Source organism: Periplaneta americana, chromosome 17 (assembly GCF_040183065.1).
Source record: "Periplaneta americana isolate PAMFEO1 chromosome 17, P.americana_PAMFEO1_priV1, whole genome shotgun sequence".
NCBI classification, from domain to species: Eukaryota; Metazoa; Arthropoda; class Insecta; order Blattodea; family Blattidae; genus Periplaneta; species Periplaneta americana.
The window spans coordinates 55,651,502-55,671,760 of NC_091133.1; the positions used below are offsets into that span (position 1 = coordinate 55,651,502).

A 20,259-nucleotide genomic window follows, 5' to 3' on the forward strand; every position below is an offset into this window, starting at 1 on the left:
AAAAAATGAGTGCACAAAGTTCACTCATACTTTTTCGCAAATTTCATGAGTTTTGCAACAATTGAATTCCTTTTCAAGTCATGAATGACGTCACCATTTGTACAGTAGCATATTTTCTTGAAAGATATGTGTGCCCAAGTCATAATATGAATTATAGTTTTCTCCATTACACAAAAGAAATCTCTGTAATCTCAAAATTAAGACATTTGACTTTATTTATAAATTGAACGATTTAAGTAGATATAGCCTATTTGGGTTAATTAATTTTTCACAAATTTACATGAAATAAGTAATCATTTCTAATATTTTCTATTTATGGAAATCTGCAATCGGAAATAGGTATAAATATAAAAAAATACATTAATAGTTTATTGTAAAACGTCCAAGAAATCTCTCCTTTTACATTCTAACCCTTTAAGATATTCTTTTAGTGGTTTACCTACGTTCTTGCAACAGAGCAGAAATACCTCTTAATAGGCTAATAGAACTTTCCGGATTTCCCATATCTGCTAAACGCTGGACTAATTCTCAACGAAATGTTGAAATAATTGTGTGTGTGTAATAATTTCTCTTAGGTAGACATTTTTCTGTCTGTAATAAGAAATCCGTTTCATCTGTTAGTAAAGAAAATCGTCTCACAATTCTTCAGCTTCCGCATAATTGTGTGTTTTTGATATCAAATAAAGACCTACTGGTATTAATTTATTCACTAAATATTTTTACATTTCATGTAAATCATTTCCAACTAAGTTCACTCGTAGATACTGAATATGAACAAAACTTGACCATTAGTTTATAAGAAATCTCTGTACACAGACAGCCCTAAACCACTTGTATTTCCGAGGTAATATCGAAATAGATTCTTTGTAGTCTTACTACCCTGCAAAACGAACTTCCAACGCGGAAAATATGTACAATAACACGCTGTGACGTCATTGTATCGTAACAAACAGTCATCTGGCGGACTGGAGCGCCCTGAACTACAAGGCCAAATCGGAAGTTCGCCTTGCCAGGTTATATAATACTTTCTTTAATGAGTTAGTAAATATGAACGCTGCTATTATTGTATGTATAAGTGTGTAATTTATTACACATATTATTTCTCCAGTTTCATAGCTACTGCACCCATAAGATCCACATCTTTCTCTTAATTTTGATTCTCTGTACCTATAGCTATCACTTTTGAAGCAATATTGTTTAATATCTTATGGTTTCGGCTACTCTGTTGGTTCTCAAAACCGCTCATCCTGGATAAAGAACCAGCAAGGAGTTACGAAACGTTGGAGAGTTTAAATTTCAACATCCAGCTGCGAGTAACTAAAACTTCAGCACTCCAATCATAAACAAAAAGTGATATCTCATTGCGATACTTAATATCAGTCAAGACGACTATAACGATAATTTTGTCAAAGGCATTCGTATGTCATAGGTTTACTTACTACAGTATTACTTCCGTTTCTTGAATATCTGTATCGTATCATACGAAGAGTTTATCTTGTGTACTTCAGAAATAACATGAAAATGATTTTACAATGTGAAACACTGGATTATTATCCATCATCACAAGGGTCAAGCATAACAGAAACATGCATTTCTGCACCATGTTGTGAGGCGATATCCTATCTGTTTCAGCAATTATATAGAGGTGATACAACATAGTACTATTCTTCCTTCATGACATGATTCAAACATTCAAGAAACATATAATGTGTTACATGACATTCATACATGTTCTTCACATGCCATTTTATTAACATCCATGCAACATAGATGTCAATATGCAAACAAGAAGGCATGCAACACAATAAACTTTTGTTTGTGGAGTTCTTGGATATTGTAACAGGTTTACAGGTATAGTCATCTCTCGAGAAATACTGCACAAGTCGAACATAATGTTACTGAATCCTTCGTAAGTTAGTCACAAGTTTGGTTTCCATTGTTTGTCCAGTTGTGATTTAGAATGAATTGTATTATGTCACATTTCTCTACTACTATATGAGTATATTGATTTATTTATAGCTTTCTGCAGTTAAAAACTTTAAGATTTTATTAATTATATAAAATAGTACGTACTATGGGCTATATACTGCCCATTACACTAATTACAATTATATGTATAAAGAAATAGCCTTTATTTGTGAAATTATTTTATTATATTTATGTAGTGCTCGGGAAAAGTGGCACAAGTCAAAAATGTTAATTTTACAGGAGAAGGAAAAAACTGTCTTCACACTGGTTTATGTCGATTTGATTTTCTTCTGTATGAATTATTCTAATGGGAGAAATACTTGTGTCTCTGTTCCGTAAGCTGTCAATAAATTAATAAAAAAATGTTTGTGGAAATTAACTTCTGCCACTTTTCCCAAGCATTGCATATTTGGAATTAGGGTTAAGTCTTTCTGTGCATTTTGACTTTTTCTTTGCTATTAGATGTCTAACACTGATAGTCAAGTCTTAATGATATTGTAGACGTTTTCAAAAACTTAGAAAAACGTTATAAAAACGTGCTCGGATTTGTGATTCTACATCAGAAACCTCTGTAACCTGCGAACGCACTAATTTGAAAGAAAAAAATAACAGTTAATTTTTACCTGGAAACTACTCATTCAACGACAAGGTTATTTTAAGTGTCAAAAATCTCAGTTAGGAGGCATTGTTTTACTTTTCTTAAGAAGGAAATTATATTAAGAATTTTATCGCACTCACGAACTTTGGATTTAACGGCATGCATAGTAACCAGCAGGTCAATAAGTATAAAAATTATATTTAAAAATAGTAAAGATAACATTCTGAAACATGTCACAATTTCTGTGATAAGATTAGGCCTATAATCAATTCTTGATTACAGTAATATTCACAATTATTCTCATCATGTAGCGCAAGAAATGTGACAGATGTCAAGAGCGAAGAATAAAAATTATTTTATTTGGAATGGAACCTTTCATGCAGCATACGAAATACAATAAACATTCTGAATTTGGTCTGTATTAATGTCACCACATCCAAGAAACGTTCGGTAGCACAGTGGAAGTGTGGTGGGTTTTGGTACTTACTCGAGGTATGAGATTGGGAATTGGAGTTCCTGGAAGTTGAGTCCGATTTTGCCGCACTTGGAGAGACTGTTGTAGTCTTGACTGTAAATATGGCGACACAAACAAAACCCGTCAACATATAGGACAACACACCCATCATGCCCCACCCAGAGCCCACAGGCAAACCCAATGTTATAAATCTAGTGTTGTTTGTGCATTAGATTTCCAAATCATGAAAAATCAGAGTTGCACTTTGTGGTAGTATGGGAAGAGGTTTTCTGAAGTGTTCCATCATCATTCCATTATCTGTCCGTAATTTTTCATTCATATGACCAACGAATAAATCAATGGGAAATAAATGCATCAAACATTATTCCCAGTCTTTAACGCTGTAGATTCCTGTGCGATAAACGTCCCATATAGAACAAATTATTACTGGGAAATTCTAAATCAGGTGTCAAAGAAATCTTATGAAATGAAAATGATTTCACTAGAGCAGTGGTCGGCAAAGATTACGTCATATAAAATGCAGCCCGCAATATAAAGTAAAGGGACAATAGGAGGGGAGGATACCAAAACTGCTTAACATTGAATGAACAAGGGGAGGGGGATCATGCTTTACCCCTCCGCCCTGTTTGTGTATTAAGGGGTTGAATCACGAAATGCCGACCACTGCACTGGAGTGTTAATTTTAATTTCACAGATTTCATTCACAATTAAGATTTTGAAGTTTTGAAAGAACTGTCGTTAAGTGAATCATCAATTCTGCGGATATGTATAACATTATTTCTGTAAAAGTAATATATATGCTGTATTTTCATGAATTAAAATCCAAGATAAAGTAAGTAACTAAGCAATTAAATAGGCCTAAGTAAGTAAGCAAGTAATGTAAATAAATAAATAAATAAACTAAAGTGAAGTAAACGGTGAACATACTGTTTTACTTAAATTATAATACGGAATAAAAAAATTGATGAATGATGACATGACACCTCCTCGAACCTTGTTCACCATAAATTCTAAGCTTTACTCGCTGAAATTCTAACTGAACTCTTTAATATGGAAAACAATACACCCGCCATTTGTTTAACAATCCGTCAACATGAATTAATACATGAATATTGACAACAGCATAAATATGATGAGGTTCATAACTATGTAGTTTTTATTACACAAAAAGTAATTGTGTTTGTAAACTACTGATGTTTTCAGTTAACTGAAATCCATTTGTATTATATAAATAACTCATAAATTGCATGCACAGTTTGAGTAAAAATCGCAAGAATTTTACACAATTCAGATTTGGTTAGTAATATTCACCCATATGTCTCTAAATCTGTTACCAGTAAGCTAAAATAACTAAAGAATTAACTTGACGGACATTTGGGGAATTTATAAGAAATTCAAGGTGTTGCTAAATCATTATAATAGTACCTCTATATTTTTCTCTCTTTCTTCCTCAATCTCATCCTTATCTGTCTTTGGATTTATCATTCTATCAACATTAATCACCGCTCTAGTTCTCCTGTTATTGTCTGAAGCGATGTCTCCAGACAAAAAAAATCAAAAGATGTGAGAAAGGATATACTTTATAACGTGCTATTTCAAGTGTTTCCACAACAAAGTACTTAAGCATACACCTTAATTCTTATCTTAATATCTAAAGACAGACTTTTACTCCTTCACCCTAAAGGCAAACATCGTAAGCATGATAAGGTTGGCAATTTCCTGTTGCAAATTCTGCACGGTATTTTTTAATACTACAATATACTTATTCCTTTATTGTTGTTTGAAGAATTGTTTTTTTTTCTTTTTTAAAGTCAAACAAAACAACAGGAAGTGTGACAAAGAAAGCAGTAAGAAAAAATAAAACTGGGCATTAGCCATCAGTGTATAATAAAATTATCTTTCCCTTTAATAGTAACAGTATAACTACAGATCTCATTTTTTTTTTAATTATTAAAATTAGATCTGTAGTTATACTATTACTATTATTTACATATAAGGGTTTAATATCACTAACTGTAATATTTATGTACCGTTCATTATCTTTTTTTTTTTTGGCAATATTTTTTCAAATATCTCAGTGGCAACTTAATTATTTCTCGATCTTCCAACTTCCGAAATGTCAAGTTAATTCTTTAGTTCATCCCATTGTATAGCCCAAAGCTCTAATTTGTTAGTCATTTGCACTGTCCCATTTAGTTGCACGTGTCTCACCTTCTTCGCCGCACATAAGACCATCTGCTAGAAGTCGAAGGCCGTCAGGACATGCGCAGGATATTTTAGGCGACCTGGAGTTGATCTGTGGTGCTGGAAGACACAGGTGCGAGCAATGTCCATTCACGGCCTGACAATGGTTCTCACCGTCCGGCTGCCGGTACGGGTGGTACACGTGGATCACCATGGGGTTCTGCAACTGGAGTATGCCGAAACGCCAGAAACATAAATAACGATTATAACATAGACCATGCATCCATGCATCCCGTTTATACATATACTAGTGGCTTGTGCAGCAAATGCTGCAAACTAAGTTCATTAGACGTTCAAATAAACATTTTTCAGATTTATTTTTAATGAACAATACCAGACATTCTGAAAGTTATTTGCTTCCATAATAATGAAAGATTCTCTCGAGCCAATACTGAAGAGAACCACGCTTATAAATATCTACACCACACCGCCATTAAATATATGTGAAAAAGACCCAACCCCACTTGATTAATAACTATAAAAATATTTGATTTTTAATAATATTATTATCTTACGTAAGTTTTATAGCTTTCAGTAACATATTATATATATATATATATATATATATATATATATATATATATACACTATATAGCCGCCACTCAGTAAAATATAGAAATCAAAATCTAATTTAAGTTGTTCTCTACAACTACTTATATAACCCCAAAACGTTTCACTTTCCTATCATCAATATAGCATTAATATGTATAATTAATGAAAAATAGTCACATCATGGCATTAACTACAATAATATATCATTTCTAATGGTCATCAAACCACCTCAAGTTTTGTAGTTTTTAATATCCAATACACAGCTTTACCCAGAAAATTACACACCACAGAATCGAACATGTAAATTATTTTCAGTAAGTTAAGTTTTTAATAACCAATCTAATTTGAGCTCTAAATATGTCAGCATTCTTGCAGATCTTGGCCTTCGTGTAATATTGTTTACTGTAGTGTGTGTTTTGTTTTATTCTGAAATGCAATTAGCTAGTTCTCAAAACTGACGACAGATGGATTTTGGAAAATAGGAAAATTATGTTGAAAAATTGACATTTCACTGAAAACTACTATTTTTCTGAAAATTTTGAGTTCCAAGCTTCAAAATGAGGGGTCATTTATTAAAATCCGTTCAGCCATTTTCCCGTAATTTCCATTACCAGTTCAAATTATATATAGATTTGTTTGGCAAAGAAAAAAATAACATACACGTCATCCAAAAGCTGGACAGATCAGACCTAGAAACGAGTTAGGTTACTCTGAGAACTCCAGCTTCAACAAGTCTAATGTACGAGGAATATAACATTTTTGAGAGATCTCTGGGTTTAAAAAAAAACCTTCTACAACAGGTCGAGATCCATTTTTCTCGCGGTGTGGGCCAGAAATCTAAAAGATGTGTTTACTGCAAAAGCAAAACCACAAAAACATGCAAAAGATGTGATGTAGCATTGTATGATAAGCGTTTCATATAGTTCCATGCGTATTTATTTATGATGTACATCCATTTCCATTCCCTTCATTTGTAAGTTCATGAAAGCAGACCTTATTTGGTTAGTGGTTACCGGTAATATTTTGTTTGGTTTAGGCTGCTTTACTTGTGGAAAACTTTTTTTCATTGGTAGTAGTAATTATGTAAATTTATTGTTTTATATTTTTTTTTTGTAAAAACTGAATCTTTACAGTAATAAAAAAATTTCTATTATATTAGACAGAATTAAAACAGACTTTAGTGCAAACCCTCGTACTACCACTGTTTGACTATTGTGACGTAATACTTACAGACTTGACAACTGACCTTTCGAACAAGCTGCAGCGTCTGCACAATATGTGTGTCAGATTCATCAGCAATGCTCACAAATTTGACCATATTACACCCTCGTTCAAATCTTTATCCTGGCTGCAACTTAATAAACGAAGAACACTTCATTCGCTGTCTCTTCTATTTCGAGTTCTCCATACTTATATTCCAAATTATCTTCGTTCCCGGTTTAACTACTTATCCTCCAATCACAATCTAAACACCAGGTCACAGGAGAGCCAAATCCTAGCAATTTCTGCCCATAGAACATCCCACTATTCATCCTCTTTTACTGTCTCAGCCCCCGTGAATGGAATTCTCTCCTCAGAAGACTAGGGGCTGCCAGAAATAGCCACTTTCCTACGGGCGCAGTCAAATTGAAGTTATAACTGCGATCGAGTTTAATAATTTAATTTAATTTAGGTATGACTATTATTATTATTATTATTATTATTATTATTATTATTATTACATAATTATTTCATTCGTGTCGTGAAGATGAAAAGAATTGTCATTGTATTATATTAATTATGTATTATATTGTCTTGTATTTTAGTATTGTATTGCTTTGAATTGTATTGTATTGTATTGTATTAATTATGTTATATTCATAGCATTGTAGTAATTTTATATCATACTGGTTGAGTGGAAGAGAAGGCCGAATGACCTTAACTCTGCCAGTTAAAATAAACCATTATTATTATTATTATTATTATTATTATAAAAGGTTAACTAAATTATGTCCAACAACCTTAGTAAATACGCCCTATTACATAGCACTCATCTGGAATTTCTGAGTAACAGAGATAGTTTATATGCATAGTAGTTTTCTAAATATTTCCCTTTGTATTTGTATATACAAAATATAAGTGTAATACTACATTTTTGAGTTATATTAAGCAAAAGAGTCATTTTTTTATTAATTATGCCCAACAGTTTTAGTAAATAATCGTTATGATGACTTTACAGTAATATGCAAGGAAAGGTTGCTCATATGCCCACAGGGTCGTTTTCGACCCACGGTTAAATGGGCACTAATGATTATGTAAGCAGAGATTTTGCATTGTTATTCTCTTACTATGCCTGAAAGAAGCAACATTTGTGAAAATGAAGACTTTTTTCAAAAATAAAAATTACGGGCATATATGGGTTAAAGTTAAGTGAATACCATAGTTTAATGAAAACTGACATATCATTTAGTTTTAATGTGCATACTTTATATTACTTGCTATATGTTTCCATCGAATTATGGTAATAACTTAATTTTAACACTTTTTTTCTACGTTTTAGTAAATGGCGCTTGGCCCACTATGGTTCTGAACCCTTCATATCTTCTTTTGATTCTGAAAACGTGCCTTAACACAAAATAAGTAGCCTACTTGTCTAAATATCTGACACCTTGTCGTAAGAGTAAAGCAGAATTATAACTACATGAATTCCGTCGATAACAATGACTTCAAGAATTTTGATCTCTGTTACAGCATGGGACAGATTTTGTAAAGTACTTGGATTCTGCATCGTTAGCAGTGCCGTAACCTACCATGTGCGTGGCGGTGATGGCGGCGATATCCTTCCCGTTGAACTTGTTGGCGCGGTACACGGCCTGCTTGTCCCAGTCGGTCCAGTACACCCAGTCCTCGAAAGTCGTGATACTGAACGGATGCTGAAGTGAGTCTGGAGAGTACAGGATCACCCGCCTTTCGCTGCCGTCGTAATTACAGGAAGAAATTACATTCAGCTTGGCGTCCACCCAGTACACGCGCTGCTTCACCAGGTCCAGTGTCAGTCCGTTGGGCCACTTCACTTCGTACGACACTATCGTCTGGCGGTGCGATCCGTCCATACCCGCTCGTTCAATCTTTGGCTCAGTGCCCCAGTCTGTCCAGAACATCCAGCTGTAACAGCAGTCCCACAGTTTATAATTCACATCACACGTCACATAAGCTTTTCCCTTTCCTTCAAAAAGGATCTGTTTGACTCTCAGTTCTTGTGAACGACAGCTAACTGGCTTATTGTGAATGCACTAGTATATTTAAACAAAATCAGAGTCATTAAAAATCTCTGATTGTGCGCAAATAATACACCTAGATCCACGTTATGATAGTAACTAATGCAAATAATAATAATAATAATAATAATAATAACAACAACAATTATAATAAGAGGAGAAGGTGAGAATATGGGAGAAGGTTGTAATATGGGAGAAGGTTGTAATATGGGAATTGCTGTAACTTTTTATATTCCAAAGCTACCGAGCGGTGGCCTCACCGAACTACTTCTAAAGGTGCATCCTTGTCTCCCGGCCGAACAGCAACTCATTGTGGTGAGTGATGCGAAGGCAAGAGGGTAGAATCATTTTCGCGGGAGTCAAATGTTTTTGTAAAGTAAGACTTGAGTTCATTTTTCTTTACTAAGCAAATGAGGTACTTTAATGACACTTAGTGTTTTCTGTACTATTTAAATAGTGCTTTCAAACGAGATGCTTACTCGCATTTCTCCAAATATCACATGGTTAGGTTAATATACTTTAGGTTATGCACAAACATGGCGACTGGTGGGAATAGGGGAATCACGAAATTTCATGGAACCAATTCCAGGGCCTAGCAGAGAACCAACTGCATTCTCCGCAAATACAGGATTGCAGGAAAAGAGGAGTGCCTAGGCGAGAAAGAAACTATGTTTTGTCCCTGAAGATTAATCGGATGAAGATGAAGACAACATTATCACTTTCGATAGAAGAAGCAACATTATTAGTCTAGTTTTCGTAATTTAATTTTTCATTTGTGTTCATGTATAATATTTTCATTAAAATTGTAGTTTTTCTACAGAATTTTATCTTATTTCCATATTACCACCTGATTTACTCCGACATAAAATTTTGCAGTTCTTCATCTTTTTTGCTACATTTTCCGACGTTTTAATATTTTTATTTAGGGTACTTTCTGAACACTATGGCAACATATTACATTAAAGAGCTGTGCTATTATCCAATATAACTTATTGCAACAATTATGTTTCATTTACAGCCCCATATTATCACCTTCTCCTATAATAATAATAATAATAATAATAATAATAATAATAGTAATAATACATTCATGACACTGAGGAAGTTATTCAAATCAGCTTACAGGGAGCTATACCTGATAATAATAATAATAATAATAATAATAATAATAATAATAATAATACATTCATGACACTGAGGAAGTTATTCAAATCAGATTACAGGGAACTATACCTGAAAGCTAGATTTGCATAATACACGTTACTGTTCGTTAACAGAAAACCACAAAACACAGAGTTTGTGTGCACTCAATGTTGGTTGCTTGACGGTTGTCAGCCCACTTTGAGGTCTGTGGATATAAAGGAAGAAATTGAATCGGGGTCTGGTAGAGTTCCTGCGTAGCTCAGTTGGTAGAGCCTTGGTGCGTTTAGTCAAAGTTCCCGGTTTGATACCTGGCCCCGGAACAATTTTTCCCTTGAAATTATTGAAATCAGCTTCACAGAGAGCTATACCTGAAAGCTAGATTTGCAAAAGACTATACTTCGTGTACAATCAAAGAAATGAAAATGTATCTTTTTTACTTTGTTCTACAGTTAATAATTTCATTTATGTTTTTTTTAAGTAATCATTTAAAAGAACTATACCACGCTAATATCATTCACGATACGATTTAATGTAAAATAAATTCCAATAATACGAGTAACACGTATACTGAAGAAGTGTTCTCCATGACTCTTTCTTAAATTAGGGCTGGTAATAAAGAACATAAATTAATACTATTAAATTAGGGCCGAAAAACAGTTACACCAGTCAGAGAATATAATAATGCATAGCTGAAACTCTCACCCGTCGATGGGGTTGACTGCAATAGCTCTAGGCTCCTCCAGGCTGTCTTGGATCAGCACCTTCCTCATGTTGCCCTCGAAGTTGGCCAGCTCGATCGTGTTCTTGCCCGTGTCCGTCCAGTATATGTGATTGTATATCCAGTCAACTGCGAGGCCGTCTGACGTCGTCAGCTCATCCCTGATCACGACCGTTCGCTCACTGCCCTCATCAATAGGAGCTCTGTAACAGTTCATACAGGTATTTAATTAATATAATATTTTAACAAAAGATGCTAGTCTGAGTGAAGTGAAGATGATGATGTCAGAGAAATGAGTCCAGGGTCCAGAGCCGAAAGTTACCCAGCATTTGCTCTTAATGGACGGAAAAACTTCAACCAGGTAACTTGCTCAACCAGGATCTGAATCCGGACCCGCTCATTTTACGGTCAGACATGCTAACCGTTAGTCCACAGCGGTAAGAGGTTATCTACCTCAAGGTATTTGCCCATTATGTGAACACAGAGAAGATGACATTCATATTGTTCTGGAATGTCAACCTACAAAATAAATTCAAATGAAATTTATAAATGAAAAGTTCCTACTAATGAATAAAGAAATAGCTATAAGCAAACTTATGAATAATAATAACAAAATGTTACAAAAGCAAATAGGTTTATATATTTTTTTGGTTAAAAAATGAGAATGGAAAGAATTAAGGAAATAACTAGAATTGAATAAGATTAGATGTAATAAGAAAAAAAGAATTAATTTTTAGTGCTATCTACAGTTATAATAAAACATATATATTCAAAAGATTTAAATAAGAAATAATTAGAGAAATATGTTTATACGCTTACTTATAAAATGAATCGAGTCTTGCACAAAACTAGACGCAAGTGCAAGATAAAACATCTTAAATTAAATATTTAATTTTAGAAACTGTATTAAAAGTTGTATATCTATGTGTAAAATTATAAGGTGTCTAAATATAAGTTTTTAATGATTATATGTATGTACTTTTTTCTGTGAACTATAAATAATAAATATCAAATATCAAACAATACTCCAGAGCGGTAGACACCAAGATCTTACTAGGCTGCGTGGAACTTCAGTGAATGATTGTAAGAATAATATATTAAAATGTAAAGGCAACAGCCTTCCTTATGAAACAAACGCTCTCATTTCTTAAAGTAATGCTTTTATTTCTGATACATTAATTCATAACTATAATGTTACAAATAAACTTCCATTAAGAAATATAGTGGGAAGGTGAGCCGTTACAGAACATTTAAAGAATCTGCACCAACTCAGTTTCTACCAAAGATAGGAAGTAGAGTTGAATAACGATCGAGAAAAGAAAACTAACAGCGCCCGCAAAGCCGAAAACCCGCACAACAATGTTGTATACGTCGCGTCGTTGACGTAAAGACTGCTTGTGAGCGTTTCGAGACAGAGAGTTGATCACTCCCGAAGTCCCGAACGTCAAGCAGCCTTGAATCGCCACGTTGTTTATACCAGACTGAACTTTTATCTACTTTGGCAACTGCTGAATTTGTATAAACAATCAAGTAACCTATTTGAAACATCATCTCTACTTTTCAATGTATGTAATCCGTTCCCCAGTCTTTATTTAATTACTAGGCCCTTATTAAAAGGCTAGAAATTTTCTTTTCATATGTTTGAGATCAAGTGTACAATCTCAACTAAATAAATATTGACGTTAAGTTTTATATTTCTTAGAAATGCAAATTTATTTGAAAATTGTTTTATTTTCTATTTATATAACCATAAGTAATATCATATAATAGAACCAGAACATTTTGATAACTAAGACACTGTTCTGTTTTGACTTTTTGTTTCATTTAAACATTTATAATGTTATTTATTTCAATTATGTATTTTATTCAAAGTTATGGAATCTTTCCACGCCGACCAAATGCTATTTCAAGAATCATGAGCGAGACTCGAAGCGCACGAGAGTTACGAGACGAGACTCGAAAGACAAATGCAACGAATATACAGAGCGAGAGCGGCAGTTAGTTTTGTTCATCTCTAATAGGAAGTTTAAAAACACAATCTGTAACTTCTTCATAAGCAAATATAAATTCAGACTACTCCAAAAATATAGAAAAAGCTAATATAATAAATCCATTAGAATTCCAAAGATATAACAGTGAATTACAATTTTCATTAGGAAAAGTCAGACGTCCAAAAGGAGATTCTAAAAAAAAGTTAATTTAGGAAAGATTAACATATCATATCCCGAGAGAGAATAGCTCCATACTTTTACAAAAGGATCTAAGTTCAAAAGGTGGCGCCAGTTGGTGCGGAGGTTTTGATGGAGAAAGTAAGGCTTTTGAAATTGCTTTAACATACTTGTTACACAGACAAAACTTCTTTAGAAGAGCAGTAATTCTGTAGTTATCAAATCAGCATCCACAGAGATCAATGCAGATGAGGCGCCAATATGAGGGTTTCGATGGGCAAGTTCCTATTTTCCTGCTCCCTCTCCGCACTCCTCAGAATATTGAAATATGCAACTTGTTTCAGATATTTATCAAATGCTTTTCACACTCACTAAAAACACGACATATTTGGCCCCTTTTCTGGGAGCGGACCTCATCGTGAAAGTAAGATGTTACTAACTTGTAAATTTTCTGGTCGCTGACGTCGCTCCAGAAGATCATGCCGGTGCGGAAGACGAAGTCGAGTGCTGTGGCGCTTTTTGTGTCGTTGACGATGGCCGTCATCTCGTGGTGGTCCAGCGATATCTTTCGGATGTCGTGGCGGCGTGCAAACAGCAGCGAGGCGTGTCCCTCCATGGCCTTGCAGCGCGTGTGGTCTCTGGGATCCCTCAGGTAGCCGTCGACGCACTGGCACTTGAACGTCCCCTTCTCGTTGATGCAAGTCTGGGAGCACGCGCCCGGCGTCTCGCACTCGTCGATATCTGACAAACAAAGTACTCGTAAAAATCCTACTCCTTACATTTTGACAGGAATCTAACTTCGATCTATTTGTTGGAGTTTGTGTGTCTGTTTCAAGTTGTGTCAACACTAAAGTTTATTTTATTTTTTAATTTATTCAGTATGCTCCAACGAGTAGGGGCTATACAAGAACACATGCAGTACGTATGTTGTACAATGTAATTTAAAAAGTCATGAAACTACAGTCTGTGGAAAACAAACAATATCTCAAGAATTTATTAAAGAAAGAAAGCAAAATAAGAACATATAGTAAGATAACATTAAGTTTTACGCAGAAAGAAGAAAAAGTTTGAAATCATGAAATAAATAAATCAACTGAAAATTAAAATAAATAATCTTCCCGAAAATATATTTTTAAACAATTCTTAAAACACTGGCAATTTGGTAAAATTCTTTATTCCAAAGGAAGTTGGTTAAAAGTTGTTATTAAAAATGCTTAATTCCTTTCGTTCCATAAGTTACTGAGCTATAATGAGAAAAAAATATTTTTTATTTTTGTCTTTTTAAACAAGTATGTAATCTTTATTAAACTGAGATATAATATTACTATGTATTAACTTTGTACATGAAAATAACAGCATCTAATTTGATAATTGATTCAACTGGTAGAACGAAAGAGAATTGATATAGATATTTAACTGGAACCAAATAACGAAAACCCAATGAATTTCTTAAAGCTCTATTTTGAATAATTTTTAATTAACAATTTATTTAGACTGTTCATGAACCCTGTTAATGTTAACAGTATTTACGAACATTATTCGCTTATCTTTCGTAACTTTCTATCCATACCAAAATCAAAATGACACAGAAATAAAACTGAGGAAGAAGGAAACAGTATTGAAGGTGGCATTTGTTACCATCATCTGTGATGAATCCAACAGATCGAATCCCCTTTCTTTGCCTTTCCTGGTGCAACCATACATAGCTCCGAAACGATATTGTTTCTACAGTTACGATATGGTGTCAAAACTAAAAAATCTTACAATGTAAATTAATGAAACTGAGAAGTATAAGTGGTTAAAAAAGAACTTTTTCGGTTTCTCGTCTTAGGGCGTCATTTTCTACCACGTAAGAAATTTTAAATGACATTTTAATTTACTTAAATTTTTTTAGAAATGCCACTTTTTAAAAAATAGTTGAAACCAAAGTTTTCACAAATCTCGCTAAATAAAGTGGTGTTCATCCCTCGTTTTTCGGTGAGTCCAAGAAACATGGCGGGATAAAAATTGATTCATTTCGAAAAATTATGCAAAGTGTAATTGGATTAAATTTTGAACTTTGTTTTAATTACTTGTATTTTTTGACATTTTATTTCATAATAATTAATAGTAATATATTTGTAATTATGCAGGGCGAGAAAAACTGATTTAGTTGCCTCATGAGTGATGCCTTATTGGTATCATTTATGAGGTTGAAATCCGTCTTCGGACAGTTGAGTAAACAAACATCGTAACGTCGATAATTTAAAATTATGGAAATAAAATATGAAACATAAACTAAACATAACAACACAAAACATTAGCAATAACAATAAAAAACTTCACCGCACGAGCGAAATAAATAAATATTAAATAAAATACAATAAAAGTTTTTAAATTCAAATAATGATCTAACACCTAGGAATTTTTATGGAAAATAAGCATTGGCGGATGCAGACTAAACAAAGCAACAATAGGGTTTACAATACGCTCTTTTCTTTACTTAACAAAGTCCTCCTGAAAAGAAAAACATTTACTGAGAAATAAAAGTTTACTGGGATTCCTAATGAACGCCTGTGTAACTTACATATTGCAGTACATAAGTGGGTGAGCTTTAATTAACATAATGAAAATATATTCCACAATACCTATATATAATTTTAATTTTGAACTTTAGTTAATTTTGAAAAAAAAAAAAAAAGTGGCACATGGTCAATTTATTATAGTAATTTTTTGTTTATTATGCATTTAAAAAGTAATCTAGAAACTTAAAAAAAATCATGCTTTAATTTTTATATTCTTACAATAAAACTGTGTGTGAAACATTCTGAGTAAATCTTTACAGAGTTGGCTGATGTACGATTGAAGTTAACAAAAGTGAGCTGGATAAAAATTTAGACGTATTCGTAACGCCTAACTTGGCTGCAACCCTCAATATAGACAAGTCAACGAAGTTGCCATTTCACGAGGCACATAAGCGTATACAGAAAGTGAGTTGCAAGATCAACAAAGTGGACTTCATAGCACAAAACAGGTTGAGATGTGAAGCACCATGGGTACTGGCTTATGGAACTTAAAAAGCTTCATGTTGGACAATAAGAAACACAACATAAGCGTACAATTTTAGACTAAATTTGATCGTATTTAATTTTAATATAAAATCAATGGTGTTCGGGTAAAGGGCAGAGTCCTAAGACATTTGTGGTTTTATTTTTGAAGTTCAATATAATTCTACACTTCAGAAAAAGCCACTCACATGAGGAAAAATGATGAAACAATTCTGAAGGTTACAGTTAGGGCATAAATACAGGTATATTATACTAGACTACGGGTCTCTGCACATACATTTTATATCATTGAAACAAATTAAAATTAAATTATGATTTATTTAACGACGCTCGCAACTGCAGAGGTTATTTCAGTGTGCCGGAATTTTGTTCCGCAGGAGTTCTTTTATGTGCCAGTCAATATACTGACATAAGCCTGTCGCATTTAAGCACACTTAAATGCCATCGACCTGGGCCGGGATCGAACTCGCAACTTGGAGCACAGAAGGGCAGCGCTATACCGATTACGCTACCGAGGCAGACTCTTATACCATAATCATGTATGAAGTATAGTATAGTATAGTATACTCTCAGGACTCAGGAGGTAAAGTAATTTTTTGTGCAAATGGATTTTTGTTCTTCAGGTGAATACAGAGTGGGTGAACCAAAAAAAAAAAAAAAGATTTATTTGATGTGTTTTATTTGTGTAGAAAATTATTTGCAATAAGGGTGCTATGTTTAATTTCCATTTATCTCAAAACACTTTTATGACATTGGCCTTTACCCAAACACCATCAAAATGGTCACGCAATACCAGTTTACCAGTCAATGTTCCGGTTAATGTGACTGGCAACAGTTGAAGAGACAGAAATTCTTTACAAATGTGTAACTAAGTAAGTGAGAGTTGGTGCATTTATCTACAGGGCAATCTTTTGTAATTAGGGAATTAAAGCTATAGGAATTCTGAATAGACTTAAGTTGATATTGTATCCAGATCTGAAGAAGGCATGCTTAAAGTTCTTGAAGACAGGAGCACTGAATTGAAAGAAGGTAAAAGTCTGGACGCAGAATTGTTACCGTAGCAAATCCTGATGTCAAGAATTAAAACGTCTGAACCCGTCACATTTTTGACGAAATGTTTGTACATGCGAAAGAATCCGTATAAATTTATATTATTTGCCGTCTCAACGCTCCACTCTTCAAATAACAAAAAAATGTAAACATTATTTATACGTTCTATCAAAACCACTAGCTTTGTCTTGTCTGGATACAGATGTTACGTCTCTCGTCAGAATGGCTAGTTGGATTCACTGTCCACAGCTGAATTCTGCGGTCATGGTGGTTGAGAAAAGGCAGAGGTGGAAAAAAAGTAATGTATTGGATGGAGTTATTGGAAATGTTAGCTTCATCACCATTACTACTTGTGAGCGAAATATTTCAGTTACTAGTAGTGAAGCAGCGAAACATTCTTTCACACGTAACAGTGGAGTGGATGAGTTCGTGGTGGCACGATTATATTCCAGATGCAGATACAAAGCACAAACAATGCGCAAACATTGCGCCTTGAATTTTCGGCAACCAGCACCATCAGCTTGTCAGTGAAGTGGCCGCTACAGCAAGGAGAATTGCAAATTGGAACTTTACTTCTCTACTAGCTTTTTATTACTTTTTTACTTGTTATAATAATCATGTTTTCATATTCTTAATGTCATATTAGGTAGTCTACTGGTTATAAAGCTTATAAAATATCAAGAACGGTGGGCTCAAATCCCATCTTGGGTGATGAACTTTTAAAGGTGTTAAAAAATTCCTTGGAATAGCTACTTTTAAGGGGTTAGGTACAGCTTATAGCAGTAAAATTTTGGAAATATTAATTTTTTTCCTCCATTACTGTATCTTGCACAATAATGGAAATTAGTATGTGTAAAATACTGTGCTTCTGCTATATGAAAAAAATATTTTTACGATTCAAAAAAATTATTTACATTTTTTTTTTCAAGATTCAGTTCACTGTGAAGTGATGAAGCGTTTCCCACATAACTCAAAAACTATCCAACATTCTGTGATGAAATTTTTTGTGTGTATTTCTGCGTGTCATATCTACAATATGATGCAAGATCACTTCTATACCTTTGATAGATTGTCTGAGAAAAAATAAATTCATTTTAAAAATGGTCAAATATCAGTATTTTCTTCTAACACAAAATAAAAAAAAATATTTATTAAGGAATGTAGTTGAAAGAGCATGATATTGTAAATATGAGTTTCAGCAATAAAATAAAAGAGAATATGAAAATGTTAATACGTTTATGAGTTATGAGGGAAAAGCTTCATCACTGCACAGTGAACTACCACCATTATGAATTTTGAAAAATAAATATATAAATAACTTTTTTAATCGTAAAAATAATTTTTTCATATAGCAGAAGGACAGTGTTTTACACATACCAATTTTCATTACTATACAAGATTCAGTAATGGAGGAAAAAAATGTTGAATATTTCCAAACTTTTACTGCTCTAAACTGTACCTAAACCCTTAACTATGTTACAATTCCTTAGAATGATTTCTTTCAGAAAGAAGTAAAGCTATATCGTCAATCTGCAGCACGTAAAAGAATCCTGTCTCTAAATGAGAGGGTTTCAGGCTAAGAACAATGAATCCATATGATGGGTGGTGTGTGTGTGTGTTTGTTTGTTTCTCCCTCTCTTCACCTGCAGTCTGTACCAACCAAACCGTAATAATCTCTCGTACCATCACACGTCCGGTTGTCCATGAGCTTGTAGCCTGGAAGACAGTCGCAGTAGTACCCTCCAGGGGTATCCACGCAGCGCTGCGAGCAGCCACCATTGTTCTCTTTGCACTCGTCTTTGCCGCAGCGGTCTCCAGGTTCGTCCTCCCAGTTGGGGCAATCGGGCTTCTTGTCACACACCTTGCTCAGCGGGATGCACATGCCGCCTCCACACTCGAACTGCGTCTTGGGGTCACATTTTGGAGCTGGCGACGCTGCAATTAAAAGTAATAACATCAGAGAATATGTTACACATCCAATTGCTATACTAAAAATATAACGGAGACCTGGCTTCATTCTTTCTGCAAAAAGCTCTTACCTAACTCATCCAGCGTATTTGTGAGTAAGTTTTAATCGGCTATTTATTTGTATAGAAATACAGCGTCGTTGGAATTGATGAAAAAATAGTATTTTGATTAGATTCCCCACTCGTCTTATAATTGGAGAAAGTAAGAAAAAAACAAGGAAATACAAGGAGAACACGGGGACGACGACAAGGAGAGTAAAGGGTATACAAGGAGAATAAAGGGATGAGAGTGAGAATAAAAGGATTAAAATGAGAAGAAGGGGTCTAAAATGAGAATAAAGGAGAGAAAGCGAACAAAGGGGAGAAAATGAGGCCAAAGAAACGATAAGGGAAACATGGAGAATGCAAGGAAAACACAGGGAATACAAGAAAAACAAGGGGACGAAAATAAGAATAAAGGTAGGAAAATTAAAATAAAAGGAAAAAAAGAAGATAAAGGGACGACAAAGGAAATATTGAAATACAAAGAGAGCAAGGGGAAGATAAGTAGAACAAAAGGAATACAAGGAGAACAAGAGGAAAACACGGACAGGCAGGAAAATACAAGAAGAGCAAAGGGGAAACAAGCTGAATAGATGAGAACATAAGGGATATAAGGGGAATAAGAGGAATAGAAAAGAACAAGGGAAATACATGGAAAACAAGAGGAATACATGGAGAGCAAGCGAAATACAAGGAGAGCAAGAGGAATACAAGGAGAGCAAGAAGAATAGAAGGAGAGCAAGAGGAATACAAGGAGAGCAAGAGGAATACGAGGAGAGCAAGAGGAATAGAAGGAGAGCAAGAGGAATACAAGGAGAGCAAGAGGAATACAAGGAGAGCAAGAGGAATACAAGGAGAGCAAGAGAAATCCAAGGAGAGCAAAAGAAATCCAAGGAGAGCAAAAGAAATACAAGTAGAGCAAGAGGAATAGAAGGAGAGCAAGAAGAATTCAAAGAGAGCAAGAGGAATACAAGGAGAGCAAGAGGAATACAAAGAGAGCAAGAGGAATTCAAGGAAAGCAAGAGGAATA

General features: G+C 34.1%; 1 protein-coding gene across 7 annotated transcripts in view; it reads right to left on the minus strand.

Moving 5' to 3' along the window:
* The window catches only part of LpR1 (Lipophorin receptor 1), a 263,945-nt gene that overhangs the window by 70,478 nt on the left and 173,208 nt on the right, over positions 1-20,259 (minus strand). For 5 of the 7 annotated variants that reach the window (XM_069817314.1, XM_069817318.1, XM_069817317.1 and 2 more), the window contains exons 6-11: positions 18,904-19,155; positions 13,564-13,864; positions 10,940-11,158; positions 8,627-8,981; positions 5,253-5,451; positions 3,054-3,134 (exon numbers count right to left, since the gene is read on the minus strand). In XM_069817314.1, coding sequence (XP_069673415.1) covers positions 3,054-3,134; positions 5,253-5,451; positions 8,627-8,981; positions 10,940-11,158; positions 13,564-13,864; positions 18,904-19,155 — 1,407 coding nt within the window. The remainder of the gene's footprint in view (positions 1-3,053; positions 3,135-5,252; positions 5,452-8,626; positions 8,982-10,939; positions 11,159-13,563; positions 13,865-18,903; positions 19,156-20,259) is intronic. The other 2 variants (XM_069817316.1, XM_069817319.1) reach the window with 2 other exon arrangements.